Genomic DNA, 16,568 nt, shown 5'->3' with positions numbered 1-16,568 from the left:
GCTAACTGTGTGCCCAGCCAGCGTTTTACTAGACCGTGTGAAGTGCTTTTACTAGGAGTATTTTGCCATCCCTTTCCCCCTGTTAGAATAGCAATCTGCCTTGTTTACATAGGCAGATCGCAGTTCCGGCTCTCTGCCTGACCCATCAGCTTTCGCTGTGTATAATCACAGCGGAAGCGAGCCGCCGGCAGCACGCATCCTACCCTGAAGTGTAGGATAGATATATATATATATATATAGTTAATACAGCCACAAACAATATTTTTTACTGGTAAAAATATACTGTATGATATTAATGCCACAGCCAACCATATGCTCATGTATCAACTAACCTGAAGCTATAGCCTAACCTTGATGCTTACACTCGATGCAGCTTTTTGCTTGCTAAGAACTAGTGTCATTGTCAGTCCAACATTTCTTAACTAAGGATGAGCTCCAGCTTGTTCGCACAGACCACGTGCAGAGCCCGCCAGGAAGTCGGCACTGTGCTAATCACAGGCAGTGAGACATTTCCAGATGTACGGCTGCAGAGATCGGGAAAAGTCTCACTGCTTGTGATTAGCGCAGTGCTGTGCCGACTTCCCAGCAGGCTCTGCACGTGGGCTGTGCGAACACGCCAGAGCTCATCCTTATTCTTAACCTAAAAATGCTTGCATCTGACAATATGAACTATCATTTATATTCCACGTGTCATGTAAATTTCCACATACATGTTCCGGACAGCAACTTCCTGATATCCTCATGTTCTGGCATGTCCTGCAATGCTTGATTAACCTTCTCTCTGATCTGCTGTACTTTGTTTTGCCACTTGAGGGTGCAATGCCTTCTATCCACCAACCAGTCTGCAAAGAACACAACATAAAGTGAGAGGCATATGTAACATTATTATTATTTTTTAAAGAGTAAGGGTCCTTTCACACGGGCGTTCCGTATGTCCATTTTTCCTCCATCTGTTGGTGTATGAAAAACGGACATACATGTATGTCTATAGGCTAGCGGACGTTAGCGGATGATCATCCGCTGACATCAGCCTCTGTTTTGCTCCGTTTTTTGAGATGGAAGAAAACTTTTTTTCGGATGACATCTGCTTACATCCGATCCACTGACATACATTTTTAAACCTTTTTTCTTCCCCCTCTTTAAACGCACTGTATATAGCTGGTTGCTAAGGAAGGTGCCAGGAAGCCGACCACCGCGTCCTTAACAACTGACCTTACCCGCTGACAGCTGAATGTAAAAAAAAAAAAAAAAAAATAATAATAATAAAAGTGTAGACTTCTGGAAAATAGGTGAGCCAATCACACAAGAAGGAAATGATGTTTCTGGGGGGTGTCCAGTATACACTGAGTACAGAACAACTCCATGTAGCCATATTGTATTGCATCAGAAAATTAGAGCGGCCACAGATTGAAAATGAAAAGTAATTTTAATAAAATTCAATTACAATATGACTTCTGTCACAATTGTATGTGCTATATTATTTTTTATTTGGTATTTTTCTTTCCCACGAAAGTGGAGTTACCTTTTAAATTAAATGTGTACTTCCGCTGTGCTGATGAATGGTGAACGAGGTAGGTTTCTAATTCTTATATATTTCATTTCTCTTTTCCATCTACGACCTGCTGAGTTTAAGCTTCCTTCTCCCATTTTATTGTTAGGCACCAAATGTGTACATTACTGCTCTTTCTACTGCTTGTAGAAGTGAAGCATCAAGCTCAACTAGTTTTTTTTTCGAATTTTTGGAAAAAGTGGGGGACGGGTTAGGACCTCTGTCAAATTGTTATTGACATCCATTTATCAGTAATGGAGATTATCTCCTATTTTTGAGGCTAACACCAATATTTTAAAGTTGTCAGGAGGTGAGGAGAAATCTTGCATTGGGAACAGTGACAACTTTGATGAGAATATTATTGCTGACCATGTCCATCCCTTTATGACTACAGTGTATTCATCTTCTGATGGCTCCTTCCAGCAGGATAATGCACCATGTCACAAAGATCAAATCATCTCACCACTCATTTCTTGAACATGACAATGAGGTCACTGTACTCCAATGGCCTCCACAATCACCAGATCTCTTCCAATAGAGCACCTTTGGGATGTGGAGGAACAGGAGATTCACATCATGGATGTGCAGCCGACAAATCTGCAGCATCTGTGTGATGCCATCACGTCACTATGGACCAAAATCTCTGAGGAATGTTTCCAACACTTTTGAATCTATGTCACAAAGAATTAAAAGGCACTTCTGAAGGCAAAAGGGGGTCCAACCTGGTACTACCCTGTTTCCCATGAAAATAAGACCTAGTGTGATTGTCAGTGATGGCTGCAATATAAGCCCTACCCTGTTTCCCCCAAAAATAAGACCTACAAGGACTTTAACTAGGGCTTATATTGCATCCATCACCGACAATCACGCTAGGTCTTATTTTTGGGGAAACAGGTTGCAAAGTGTACCTAATAAAGCGGCCGGTGAGTGTATATGTAAAGCATATTGACAGCTCTATACAAGTACCTGTAATAAAATAAATATCAAATTTACCATTTTAAGAAAAAAAAAAAAAAAAGAATATGGTAATTTTGACATTGATGTCCGCAAAGTCTCAAAAACGTTGGGACTCCTTTTATGAATACTCTGTAAACATCTGGGAACTAAGTAGACCAGTTGCTGGAGTTTTGGGAGAGGAATGTTGTTCCATTTTTGCCCGATATAGGATTCAAAATGCTCAACAGTCCCATCAGACAGTGTTTGTCAGATTTTTTGTTTCAGGATGCGCTAAATATTTTCAGTTGGTGAAAGGTCTGGGCTGCAAGCAAGCCAGTTAGGCACCCGGACTCTTCTACTACAAAACCATGCTGTTGTCAGAGATGCCGTATACATTTTAGCATTGTCCAGCTAAAATATGCCACGCCTTCCCTGGAAAAGACGCCAACTGGATGGGAGAATATGCTTGTCTAATATATGGATATATCTTTCAGAATTGATGGTGCCCTTTTCAGATGTTAGAGAGCTGCACATTCCATATGCACTAATGCACCTCCATGCCATCAGTGATGCAGGCCCTTGAACTGAGCAGCGATAACATGCCAGCATCTCCTTCTCCTCTTTAGTCTGGAGAAAGCGGTGCCAATGGTTTTCAAAAAGAATGTAAAATTTCGATTTATCTGACCACAGACCATTTCAAAAGGAGCTTTGGCCCAGAGATGGCAGCGTTTCTGAATCATGTTCAGATATGGGCTTCTTCTTTCCACTATAGAGCTTTACCTTACATTTTGGGATAGCACGGAGCTATGAAATGTGTTCATAGACAGAGATTTTTGTGGAGTATTCCTGAGCAATGTAGTCCATCACAGTGATGCCCGTTTTTTAATGCAGTGCTATCTGAGGGCCTGAAGATCACACGCATCCAATATTTGATTTTATTATGTACTGTAGGTGATGATATATGTATAGTCTTTGCAATTTTACATTGAGGAACATTATTCTGAAATTGTTCAACAATTTTTAGACACAGCTTTTCACAGACTTGGTAAACCTCTGCTCATCTTTACTCCTCAGACACTCTGAATCTCTAATGCCGCGTACACACGACCGTACTATCCGACGGACTTAGTCTGGCGGACAACCCGCCGGACTTTGCAGCGGAGGTCCCCCGGACTTTCCTCATTATTTTTGTGAATTGGATTTTTTTTTTTATCTCATGCGATAAGTTATGCAAATGAGTCAAGTGACAGTGTTATCACATGCAGTAATCTTTAGTGAATTTACCCTAATGATAGGGAACTGGATCAGCAGTAGTGTTTTTACAAACTAGGATTCTGAGATTTTACTGATATTCTGTATGTGAGTGTCTTATGTAAATACGTTAACTTTACTTACCCAGCAGTTTGCTGATCTGGATGTCAATGGGCACATTCTGAATGTCCTGTGATGGAAAACAAAAATTATATCAAACTTCACTTTTATACAATGCTAGAAAAATCTTTCCCTCTTATTTTGTCTAAGTGACCCTGCTATTCATTATGTTGTACACGGACGCTGTTGAAATCTCTCCTGTCACAGCTGCCTAATGGAGACCATACACTATACAATCTGACTGTACAATCATCTGTAGTTCTACCATCAACTATACAGTGAAAGGGCCTGCCTGATTTGATACAGATTTAACAAGTTGTTTTGGTGTGTCCTATTTCTAGAGCTGCACGATTCTGGCTAAAATGAGAATCACAATTTTTTTTCTTGGAAGATAGATCACGATTCTCGTGGCATAATATCATCTTCCACATTAAAACAAAAACAAAAAAAAAAAAAAAAAAAATTGGGCTAACTACTTTACTATTTCGTTTTAAATTTTTTATTCATTGAAGTGTATTTTTTCCCCAAAAACTGCGTTTGAAAGACCGCTGGGTAATTATAGTGTGACATAAAATATTGTAGCAATTGACATTATATCCCCTAGGGTCTCTGCTAAAATATATATAATGTTTGGGGGTTCCAAGTAATTTTCTAGCAAAAAATACTGATTTTAACTTAGGCCCCTTTCACACTGCCAGCGCCTGGGCTGCAGCGGTAAAGTGGCGCTATTTTTAGCGGCGCTTTACCGTAGTAAGCGGAGGCAGCGACGAGGCAACATCTGCAGAGAAGAAGAACAGAAGACGGCGACAGAAGACCAGGCCACCGCCTGTAAAGGAGCTAGAAGAAGGCGCGGTGGCCCGGCAAGAAGAACCGAAGAGGGGGGGACAAGACCCCCGAAGAGGGGGACAAGACCCCCGAAGTCGGAAGAAGAGGGTGGTGGCGAAGAAGAAAGCCGGGCTCCTCCGCTAGCAAAAGAGCTAGCAGAAGATAGCGGAGGAGTCCGGCGAGAAGACCCCCGAAGACAGACAGAAGACCCCCAGAGCTGTGCAATAAACTGTTTTAACTCTTGTGTGTTGTGTTTTTTTTTTTTTTTTACAGGTGAATGGGTAGGGGTACATTGTACCCCATACTCATTCACATAGGGTGGGGGGCCGGTATCCGGGGGCCCCCTTTTTAAAGGGGGCTCCCAGATTCCGATAAGCCCCCCGCCCGCAGACCCCGACAACCAACGGCCAGGGTTGTCGGGAAGAGGTCCTTGTCCTCATCAACATGGGGACAAGGTGCTTTGGGGTGGGGGGGCCGCTCGCTCGTCCCCACCCCCTTTCCTGGCCGGCCGGGTAGCGTGCTCGGATAAGGGTCTGGTATGGATCTGGGGGGGGGACCTCACGCCGTTTTTTTCGGCGTAGGGGGTTCCCCTTAGAATCCATACCAGACCTAAGGGCCTGGTATGCTCTAGGAGGGGGAACCCACGCCAAATTTTTTTTTTTTAATTTGGCGTGAAGTTCCCCCTTCAGAGCTCATTCTCTGATTGGCCACGGCAAAAGTCACCTGGCCTGGGGCGACTTAAAGTCGTGTTGTAAGTCGCCCCAGGTCGTGTCTAAGTCGTGTTCAAGTCATCTCCAAGTTGCCTTACAAAGTCGTCCTGGAAGTCGTGTCGCCCCTGTGTGAACCGGCTCTCAGGGCCCACCAACAGGCCAGGTTTGCGAGATAACTGAAATACGTCACAGGTGATATCATTTGCTGCTCAGTGATTGCAGTATTCTAGTCTGCATCTTCCCAAGGCAATACATAAAACCTGGCCTGTTGGTGGGCCCTGAAGACAGGGTTGATGACCACAGCCATATTGTATGCCAGGAAAACATACATAGGTAGGAAAGACAAAAAAAGTCTTGTCAAAAGGGATAACCTTTCAGTGGCCAAGCTAAAAATAGAACAAAATACAAGTGGTCAGAGTTCTACAGCTCCACCTTCTGGTATTGTGAGGGATTACACTTTTCAAATTCTTATTTGCCACAATAAAGCCGTGGGTCCCTTGCACACAGGACTGTCTAAGCCCTTGTACACACGGTCGGAGAATCCGTCGGAATGTGTCCTATCGGACCGTGTCGTCGGATAATCCGACTGTGTGTGGTATGCATCGGACTGATTCCGTCGGAATATCCGTCTGTCCCAATTTTCCAACATGTTGGAAATATTTCCCGACCAACTGGGCCGATCGGACATACTCCGATCATGTGTAAAGAATTTTGATCGGACCAAGTGCCACGCATGCTCCGATAAAATTCCTACATCAAAGCTATTGGCTACTAGCCTGAATGTAGTCCCATCGTAACGAAATTACTTCATCACGTTCTGAAAGATCAGATTTTTCACCAACTTTGTCCGACCGTGTGTATGCAACAGTTTCGGGCAAAATCCGACGGATTTGGTTGTGGAAATCTCCGACCGTGTGTACAGGGGCTAAGAGCAGTGCATCCATCCCAGCATTTCAGTGCACCCAGGGGGGACAGGTGCAGCATCCAGCCACATTGCAGGCAGCCTGTTATGACAAGCTGCAGAAGCACAGGACTGAACGCTGTTGCTGTGGTAGCCACATTTAGAGTCATATGTGTTCCAAGGACAAAGGTTCCTAAAGGCACAGGGCCCTGAATATGGGTACTAAGTAGTATAGCCTGGTAAAGTCTATGACAAGGGTGGGGCTAATAGCTGTTAGTGTTGTACCTGCACTTAGGGCTTTGTGCATTGAGGAAACTTTGTCCCTCAGGACTCTAAATGTAGCTACCACTCAGTACAACGTTCATCCCTGTCCACCTGCAGCCGGCCATAGTCTTTAACAGGCTTCCTGCAGGGGGGGCTTGATGCTGCACCTGTCTTTCTTGGGCAAACTGCTCCTAAACATGTGCCTTAAAGTGATACTAAAGTCTTGTGGGTTTTTTTTCCCTTCATTTAAAATAACAAAGATGTTATGCTTACCTCCTTTGTGCAGTGGTTTAGCACAGAGCAGCCCTGAGCCTCCTCTTCTGAAGTCCCCCCATGACACTCCCAGCCCCTCCCTCCAACTGAGTGCCCCCCCAGCAAGCAGATTGCTATGGGGGTACCTGAGGTGATCCACTGCTCTCTGTCCATTCAGACATGGAGCCGTGACCAGGCCCACCCCCTTTACTTCCTCATTGGCTCACTGACTTTGATTGACAGGAGTGGGAGCCAATGGCGCCACGCTGCTGTCCCAGCCAGTGAGGAGGGGAGTCCAGGACAGCTGGATCTCACGTGCAACATCGCTGGAATTAGATTAGGACCTCAGGTGAGTATTAGGGGGGCTGCTACACACAGAAGGCTTTGTATCTTCATATAATGCATTAAGATAAAGAAATCTTCTGCCTTTCCAATCACTTTAAAGTGGTTGTAAACCCCTCCATATACTCATTGAAGGGACTATCCTCCACTGATACACAGAGATTAAACAAATTCTCCTACATAAAGGTGTACCTGATAATCTGCAGTCCTCTCTTCTCTACATCTGTTCAAAGTGCAGAAGTTATAAAACTTGTCTAAAGCTCCATACACAATATCAGATTTTCTGCTGATTTTTTCCTTCAGATTTACCAAAACTATATAATATGAGGTCAAACCTTAGGAGTTTCAATCTGTATGCAATCAGGGAGGCCCTTGTACTACATGGTTTTGGTAAATCTGAAGACAAAAAAATCAGCAGAAAATCTGATAGTGTGTATGGGGCTTTAGGGCGCTTAAAAAAAGTGGCGTTTACGCCACTCCTAGAGCGCCTCAATAGATGCTGTTTGCAGGACTTTTTTTTACAATCCTGCCAGTGCACCACTGCAGTGTGAAAACACCCGGCTTTCAGACTGGAGTGACAGTGGAGGTTATTTACAAAAGGAAAATAAACTTTGCACTGCAAGTGCACTTGGAAGTGCAGTCGCTCTAAATCTAAGGGGTAGATCTGAAATGAGGGGAAGCTCTGCTGATTTTATCATCCAATCATGTGCAAGCTAAAATGCTTTTTTTTTTTTTTTTCCTTGCATGTCCCTCTCGGATCTACATCGACTTTACATCCAAGTGCACTTGCAGTGCAAAGTGGATTTTCCTTTAGTAAATAACCCCCAGTCTCTTTGCAGGTGCTATTTTTAGTGCTATAGCGCCTTAGTGTGAAAGTAGCCTAAGAGTTCAGAAAAAAGGGGCAGAAAGCTGAAATTTCACACTGCAGAGCTCAGCGAGGAGAGCTCTGAGAGCTGATTGCAGGCAATGGACAAACCCCCTTTCACACAGGAACAGAGCTGAGGCTGTCAATCAGCTGGAGATCAATCTCCTGTCACCATTTTTCTCTTTGTGTCAGGAAAACGTGTTAGAAGTGATTCATGCTGATTGCAGCTGACAGAAATGACACTTAGTGCTCTGGATTGAGACAAGTATACAATATAGAGGGAGATGCTTTGTTCATATTTCATGTCTGAGGTTTACAACCAATTTAACCATTTAAGCTCTGGAAGATTTACCCCCCTTCATGACCAGGCATTTTTTGCTATACGACACTGCACAACTTTAACTAACCATCACATGAACATACAACACTGTACCCAAACAAAATTGATGTCCTTTTTTTCACACAAATAGAGCTGTCTTTTGGTGGGATTTGGCCAAAATGTATTAAAGCGGAGGTCCACCCTAAAGTGGACCTCCGCTCAACGGAACCCTCCCCCCTCCGGCGCCACAATTGGCACCTTTCAGGGGGGAGGGGGGTGCAGATACTTGTACAGTACAGGTATTCTGCACCCAATTCCGGGATAGCTCTCTGGGGAAAGGGGCGTAGAATAGATTACGCCCCTTTCCGCAAGTGCCCCGCTGCCTGCTGGGAAACACACAGATCCCAGAGGCAGCGGGGATCGTCCTTATTGCGCAGCGCGATTCGCGCATGCGCAGTAAGGAACCGGGAAATGAAGCCGAAAGGCTCCATTTCCTGATTCCCATACCCAAGATGGCGGCGGCAGCACCCGAGAGACGATCTAGAGATCGGCTTCGGGTGCCGACATCGCGGGCGCGCTGGACAGGTAAGTGTCACTATTTTAAAAGTCAGCAGCTGCAGTATTTGTAGCTGCTGGCTTTTAAAAAAAAAAAAAAAAAAAAAAACGCAGAGTCCCGGCGGACTCCCGCTTTAAGCTAAATATATTTAGAGATTTGATTTTTTCAATTTTCTTATTGGATATGTTTTATAGCAGAAAGTTAAAAATATTGTTTTGGGGTTTTTTTTCAAAATTGTGGGTCTTTTTTTGTTTACATTTTTTATTACATAAACAAAAAAAAAGACCTACAATTTTGAAAAAAAAAAAAATTTTTTTTTTTACTTTCTGCTATAAAACAAATCCAATAAGAAAATTACAAGAAAATCAAATCTCTTAATAAATTTTGGCCAAAGTGTATTCCGCTACATTTCTTTGGTAAAAAATCCCAATAAGTGTGTATTGATTGGTTTGTGTAAGGCTACTTTCACGCTTTACAGGCGCTATAAATAGTGCCGCTTTACCGCCAACACCCACAACGCCCCAATATGAAAGTAGCCTAAAAGTTATACTGTCTATAAACTATGGGATATATACTGGAATTTGTATTTATTTTTTTTATACTTGTAATGGCGGCGGTCAGCGATTTATAGCGGGATGGCAAGCGATCTAAAACTAACTGCCACTGACATCCCCAGTGCCATTATTAAAGTGATCAGTGCTAATGATATGTCACATATCACTGTACTAATGACACTGGGCAGGCAGGGGTTAACATCTAGGGCAATCAAGGAGTTAAATGTGTACCAAACAACTATGTGTGTTGCTTTTACTGTGGATCTAGTAAAACGAGATCCTGTCACTGAACAGCACGGATGGGCTGTCCCCGACCCGGAAATGCAGAATCATGATCCTGCGCAGCCGGCCCGCACTGTCGCAGTAAATGTACAGTGAGCAGACGGAAAGTGATTAAAGTTTATTTACACTGGCAGTAGTTCACTTTTCAGATGGCCGTTGACAGGTAGCCAGGAGGTGTTAGGTCACCTCCTCACTCCCTGTGGTAGCCCTGACAAGCATGCACCACTGTGCTGCCACCATCTACGTTGCAGCATAGCTCCATTGGCTTGAAAGGGTCACATTCAGCTGCAGTACTACCCGCTGTCACAATCTGTGTGTATCATCTGTGCTGTGGCATTAGTACACCCCCCCTACAGCTGCTGTGGTAGGTTATGGGGGTGGGGCAGTTGGGGGCTGTTAAACCTTCTGCTCAACCACCTGTTTTTACTGCCCTTCAGGCCAAAGGAGTGAACGAACCCTTAGACTCCTGGTGCCCAACCTGAGGCCCTTTGGTATATGATGTTCAGCCCTGGGAACACAGCAGTCTATGGCGGGAACATTGATAGGGTGGTAGCATTGATCCCAGTTGTGTAGTGTCTTCTGTAGAATATCCCCAGCCAACAATGCCTCATGCCCACACTCTCTGACCCTCATTTCCTCTATTAGGGCCGTTGTTTCTCACATTCCTCTTAGGCATTAAATACAGTATCTCACATAAGTGAGTACACCCCTTTTTTTTATATATATTTTATTACATCTTTTCATGTGACAACACTGAAGAAATGACACTTTGCTACAATGTATAGTAGTGAGTGTACAGCTTGTATAACAGTGTAAATTTGCTGTCAACTCAAAATAACAACACACAGCTATTAAAGTGGTTGTAAACCCTTACAAACCACTTTGGCCTACAGGTAAGCCTAGATTAACCACTTCCCGACCAGCGCACGACGATGTACGTAGACAGAATGGCACGGGCAGGCATACTGGCGTACATGTACGTCCAATATTCGATGCCGCCCTGCCATCGGGAGCGCGCCGCTGGCGGCGCGCTCCCGCGCTGGTCGGGACCCCCGTGAGTCCGGTCGCGGGACCCGCGGACTCGATCGCCGCGGGCATCCCCGCGATCGTCTCACGGAGCGGCCGAATGGAGGAAATGCTGTATAAACAACATTTTTCCATTCTGCCTAGCAACTAGTGACGCTGATCTCTGCTCCATGTGATTGGAGCAGAGATCAGTGTACACTAAATGAAAGCCCAACCCCCCCACAGTTAGTAACACACCCCTAGGAACACTTAACCCCTACACTGCCACCCACTGGTTAACCCTTTCACTGCCAGTGTCATTTACACAGGAATCACTGCATTTATATAGCAGTGATTACTGTATAAATGACAATGGTCCCAAAAATGTGTCAAAAATGTCCGATGGGTCCCCGACAATGTCGCAGTCACAATAAAAATCGCAGATCGCCGCCATTACTAGTAAAAAAAAAAATAATAAAAAATTATTAATAAAAATGCCATAAAACTATCCCTATTTTGTAAACGCTATAACTTTTGCGCAAACCAATCAATAATCGCTTATTGCGTTTTTTTTTACCAAAAATATGTAGAAGAATACGTATCGGCCTAAATTGAGGGAAAAAAATGTTTTTTTATATATTTTTGGGGGATATTTATTATAACAAAAAGTAAAAAATAATGAGTTTTTTTCAAAATTGTCGCTCTATTTTTATTTATAGCGCAAAAAATAAAAACCGCAGGGGTGATCAAATACCACCAAAAGAAAGCTCTATTTGTGGGAAAAAAAGGACGTCAATTTTGTTTGGGAGCCACGTCGCACGACCGCGCAATTGTCAGTTAAAGCGACGCAGTGCCGAATCGCAAAAAGTGGTCTGGTCTTTGACCAGCAAATTGGTCCGGTCTGAAAGTGGTTAAGGCTTACCTGTAGGTCCAAGAAATATCTCCTAAACCTACACGGTTTAGGAGATATTTGCCAAAAGACAGGCACAGCTGTCTACGGTGCATGCGCCGTAGACAGTGGGGCGCAGGTGCACCGCTGTCAACGGCGATATGCCGCGAGTGGCACCTCCCGTGCGCATGCGCGGGAGTGACGTCATCACGGCTTCGTCAAATGACAGCGTCCATTATGCTTTACCTTTGCAGGGAATCAAAGAGGAAGTAAACCCATCAGGGTTTACTTCCTCTTTAATGTCTAAACCACTGGCAACAAAAGTGAGTACGCCCCTAAGTGAAAATGTCCAAATTGGGCCCAATTAGCCATTTTCCCTCCCCGATGTCATGTGACTCGTTAGTGTTACATGGTCTCAGGTGTGAATGGAGAACAGGTGTGTTACATTTGGTGTTCTCGCTCTCACTCTCTCATACTGGTCAATGGAAGTTCAACATGGCACCTCATGGCAAAGAACTCTCTGAGGAGCTGAAAAAAAGAAGTGCTCTACATAAAGATGGCCTAGGCCAGTGATGATGAACCTTGGCACCCCAGATGTTTCACCGTGCAACACTGACAAAAGATGACCTTGAGCAAACTGAAACCCCACCCCGCAACATTGAGGCACAATATGAGAACTACTGTGTCCCTCCGCTCTGGGAGTAGCTTTTAATAGTGTCCGTGACATTCTCTCTCCCGTCGAAAAATGCCTCCTCTGATGTGCGCATGCTCCAGCGGATTGCTAAATCAGCTGGAGTGCGGCCTGAGTGTGACACAGGCACAGGAGAGCTGGTGTTATGTAAATATGGGATGCTTGCAAACTGCGCATGCACAATCTTCCCAGGAAGTGTTCCACTTTTGTTCCGTGTTCTATTCACTTTGCAACAGGTTTTCTGTCCACATGAAACACTCGTGGACTAGTGCATGCGCATTTAAAGAAAAGCTACTGCTTTGTCGATATGGGCTGATTGAGCAGCGGCTTTTCTTTAACCGCTCCCTGACCTCCTACTATACATATACTGCGGCAAGGTGGCCTGGCTGTCCAAAATCACGTAGCATTTTGTGCACGCATTGTTGGGGGGGAGGGGGGCGCGCGCCACAACCCCTGTGATTGGACAATTCCCCAAAAAGTGTCACTAAAGCCTCGTACACACGATCAGATTTTTTGCTGGGAATTGTGCCGCTCCATCAGACAATTGTTAGTCCGCTTTTCCACAGACAAATGTCGGATAGCAGGCTTATAAATTTCCCATGGACAATGGTCTGTTTTCAGATTTTCCAATCCTGTGTACACAAGTCCGTCAGAGAAAAGTCCAAAGTACGAACATGCATGCTCAAAATCAATGCTCACCAAACACGACGTTAGCAGAAGGGTGGCACTAAAGAGCTGAAAAGCCACGTGGTACGTCACTACATTTGTGTTTGTTGGGCGACAATTGTGTGTGTCGTTTGTATGCAAGACAAGTTTGTGGCCAATGCCCTTCGGACAAAACTCTGGTGCTTTGTCTGGGGAAAATTTGATCGTGTCTCCAATTTGTCTGCTTCTAAAAATCACTGATTGCCACCATTACAAGAAAAAAAAAAAAATAATAATAATGCCATAAATATATCCCCTACTTTTTGAGGCTTTAACTTTTCTGCAAACCAATCAATAAACACTTATTGTGATTTTTATTTTTTTTTTACCAAAAATATGTAGTAGAATACATATTGGTGTAAACTGAGGAAGAAATTTGATTTATTTACATTTAAAAAAAAAAAAAAAAAATTATTGGCTATGTTTTATAGCAGAAAGTAAAAAATATTTTTTTTATATATTAAAAAATTGCTGCTGTTTTGTTTTATAGTGCAAAAAAAATAAAAAAAAACTACAGCGAAGATCAAATACCAAAGGAAAGCTGTGCTGTGCTGTGCTCAGTCCTTTCTTCTCTGAGCTGGCCGCTCAGCTGTTAATTGCCAGCTCCTATCTCTCCACAGTTACTCAGCTGTTGATGATATCCTGCTCGTCAGTCCTGCCTACTTAAGCCATCCAGTCCAGAGGACCTCTGCCTAAGGCTGGATTCACACCTATGCATTTTTTTGTGCTTTTTGCAGATTTGCCCTACATTACGGTTGTTCCATAGAAAACCATGTTAAATGGACTGTAGTGCAAATCTCCAAAATGCAAAAAGCACTAAAAGTGCATAGGAGTGAATCCAGCCTTAGTTAACATCACAGAAACCAGTGCCTGCGGTCCTGTTTAACCACTTGCCTGCTGGGCACTTAAACCCCCTTCCTGCCCAGACCAATTTTCAGCTTTCGGTGCTCTCACACTTTGAATGACAATTATTTATGTAACACTGTACCCAAATTAATTTGTTCTTTTTTTCAAATAGAGCTTTCTTTTGGTGGGTTTTTTTATTTTTTGCACGATAAATGCAAAAAAGACTGAAAATTTTGAAAAAAAAAATGCATTTTTGTTTGTGATAAATTTTGGCAATTTATTAAATTTTCTCCACAATTTATACTGCTACAGATCTTTGGTAAAAATAACCCAAATTAGTGGATATTATTTGGTCTTTGTGAAAGTTAGAGAGTCTACAAGCTGTGGTGCGAATCGCACAAAATTGATCACACCTGATGTACTGGTGGCCGATCTCACTTCTTGTGACCCGAACAAATCAGGAAAGTACAAATACCCCCCAAATGACCCCTTTTTTGAAAGTAGACATTCCAAGGTATTTAGTAAGAGGCATGGTGAGGTTTTTGATGTTGTAATGTTTTCCCACAATTAGTTTCAAAATTAAGATTTTTTTTTCCCCCCATAAAATTGTCATTGTAATAGGTTATTTCTCTCACTTGGCATGTGTATACCACAAATAATGCCCCAAAATAAATTTCACTACTCCTGAGTATTACAATACCACATGTGTGGGACTTCTTTACAGCCTGGCCACTTAGAGAGGCCCAACATGCAGGGAGCACCATCACGTGTTCTAGGAGCATAAATTACACATCTAACAATGACACGTGGCACTGATGGGTACTGTGGCACTGCAATTTATGATTTTTTCACTCACGCTGCAGCTGGTCGCTCTCCCTCCTCACACGCGGTCTGTGTGAGGAGGGAGAGCTGGCGATGAGAGATGCTCTCACATGCGAACGTATGAGATCATCTCTCATTGGACACTCTGAGTGCTAAATGGCTGCTGTGATTGGCATTTAGCACGATCTGTGATTGGCTGCGTCCAAGGGACACGGCCATTACAGATTTCCCCCGATGCAGTGCACAGGGAGGAAGTAAACAGGAGGATGCCCTCCCAGCAATTGAGCGCCGCGCTGTACCCGTCTTTAACCACTGTGCGCCCATGCTATAGCCGAAAGACTGGCTTTGCTGACATCCCTTGTGGCTCCAGATCCTGCTTGCTGTTTCACTACATTGATCCCTGACCCCTGGCTTGGCTGACTATCCATTCCGTTTACTGAACTTTGGCTATGTTTTGACCAAGTTTGTTTTTTTATACTTTTATTAAACAAGTGTGATTTAACTGTACTTCTGTCTCGGTGAGAATTCATGGTTTCTGACAGTGGGGGGGAAAAAAAAGGACATACATTTTATTTGGGTACATCATCACACGACCATGCAATTAACAGTTAAAGCAACAGTGCCATAGCCCAAAAAATGGCCTGGTCATGAATGGTGGGGGGGGGGGGGGGGGGGGTTAAACCTTCTGTGGCGGAAGTGGTTAAATGCCGCTTGTAGCTGTGCTGCATGCGCTATTTACAGCATTCAAGATGGACAGAACACTGTCGCAAGGCAAGGGTATGGGATGCACACAAGATTGTATGTCTCAGGTGCATGCGCGTATCCCATACTGACATAACACTGCTCTGCCACCACACTCCTAAGGGGGGGCGGTTGGCAAGCAGGTTAATGATCTGACCTGCACCAGACATCTAGGATCAGGCAGCCATGACATTCCAGCTGTTGTGGAACTACAAGTCCCAGGAGCCACTGCAAGAGCCAGACAGCCACAAGCATGACTCCCTGAGCCAGAGGCATGATGGGAGTTGTAGTTTCACCACAGCTGGAGTGATAAGGTGGATGTATGGGATGTGGTGAGGACAATGCTGACACTGCGCAGACTCAGTGCTGTCACCCCAGGACAGGAAGGTTCAGAGGCTCTCCTAATAACACAATAGTAAGTCTATAAGTGTCTGGTCACCAGAGTTGGAGGGGGAGCTCCATTAGAAGCAGCTTGTGTGATTGGTTGCCCTCCTAGGCCTCGGGTGTTCTCTCACAAGAAGACACTGCTCTCTACCCCTGACAGGACGTGCAGGCTCTTGTAGTTCCATGACAGCTGCAGGGGAACAGGTACTGCAGCCTACACACACCGAATTATACGTCAGAACTCCGGTATGCTCAGCACTCCCCCTCCTCTCACTCATACCTGCATCCCGGCTCCGGTGACTCTTAGGACACGTGTACCGGACACGCCGCTCTCCACCAATCACAACTTGCTGTGCGTCACACCAGAACCCGCCCACAAACGACACCATACCAAACACAAGAGGACGGAGGGGAGGGCGTGGCGTACATGGAAGAAAGATGGCGGTGCAGTATTATCAATCGCCACTAAGTGGCGGTAGAGAACCATATTTATGCGCATGAGCCATTCACGACCGCGCACACAGTATCACGAGAACGCGCATCTAATTTGTAGCATTTCTGATGAGTGATGACAAGGCGACTCCATTCACATCATGAAGCTGGGAGCAGAGGTTCTGGAGTGTAAATGGGGCTTTTATTTCTTTATTTTTTCTGCACTATTTGTGCGCGTTTAGGCTCCATACACACTGAAGCATACAGGGACGTTTTTGGATGTTTATCAGCAGTTCAGTTTTCTGAACGCCATAAAATCGCGTTCAG

The 16,568-nt window shown here is 44.3% G+C and overlaps 1 protein-coding gene across 1 annotated transcript in view; it reads right to left on the bottom strand.

The window, feature by feature from the left end:
• The window catches only part of CDK5RAP3 (CDK5 regulatory subunit associated protein 3), a 52,141-nt gene extending 35,944 nt beyond the window's left edge, over positions 1 to 16,197 (bottom strand). The window contains exons 1-3 of the mRNA XM_077459747.1: positions 16,090 to 16,197; positions 3,881 to 3,926; positions 711 to 842 (exon numbers count right to left, since the gene is read on the bottom strand). Coding sequence (XP_077315873.1) covers positions 711 to 842; positions 3,881 to 3,926; positions 16,090 to 16,095 — 184 coding nt within the window. The 5' untranslated portion in view covers positions 16,096 to 16,197. The remainder of the gene's footprint in view (positions 1 to 710; positions 843 to 3,880; positions 3,927 to 16,089) is intronic.
• Between the last annotated feature and the right edge of the window lie 371 nt (positions 16,198 to 16,568).

Source organism: Lithobates pipiens, unplaced genomic scaffold (assembly GCF_037356315.1).
Source record: "Lithobates pipiens isolate NorthernLeopardFrog02 unplaced genomic scaffold, aLitPip1_a1.2 Scaffold_28, whole genome shotgun sequence".
Taxonomy (NCBI): Eukaryota; Metazoa; Chordata; class Amphibia; order Anura; family Ranidae; genus Lithobates; species Lithobates pipiens.
The sequence above is the reverse complement of the archived record's forward strand: the minus strand, read 5'-3'. Positions and strand labels throughout refer to the sequence as shown.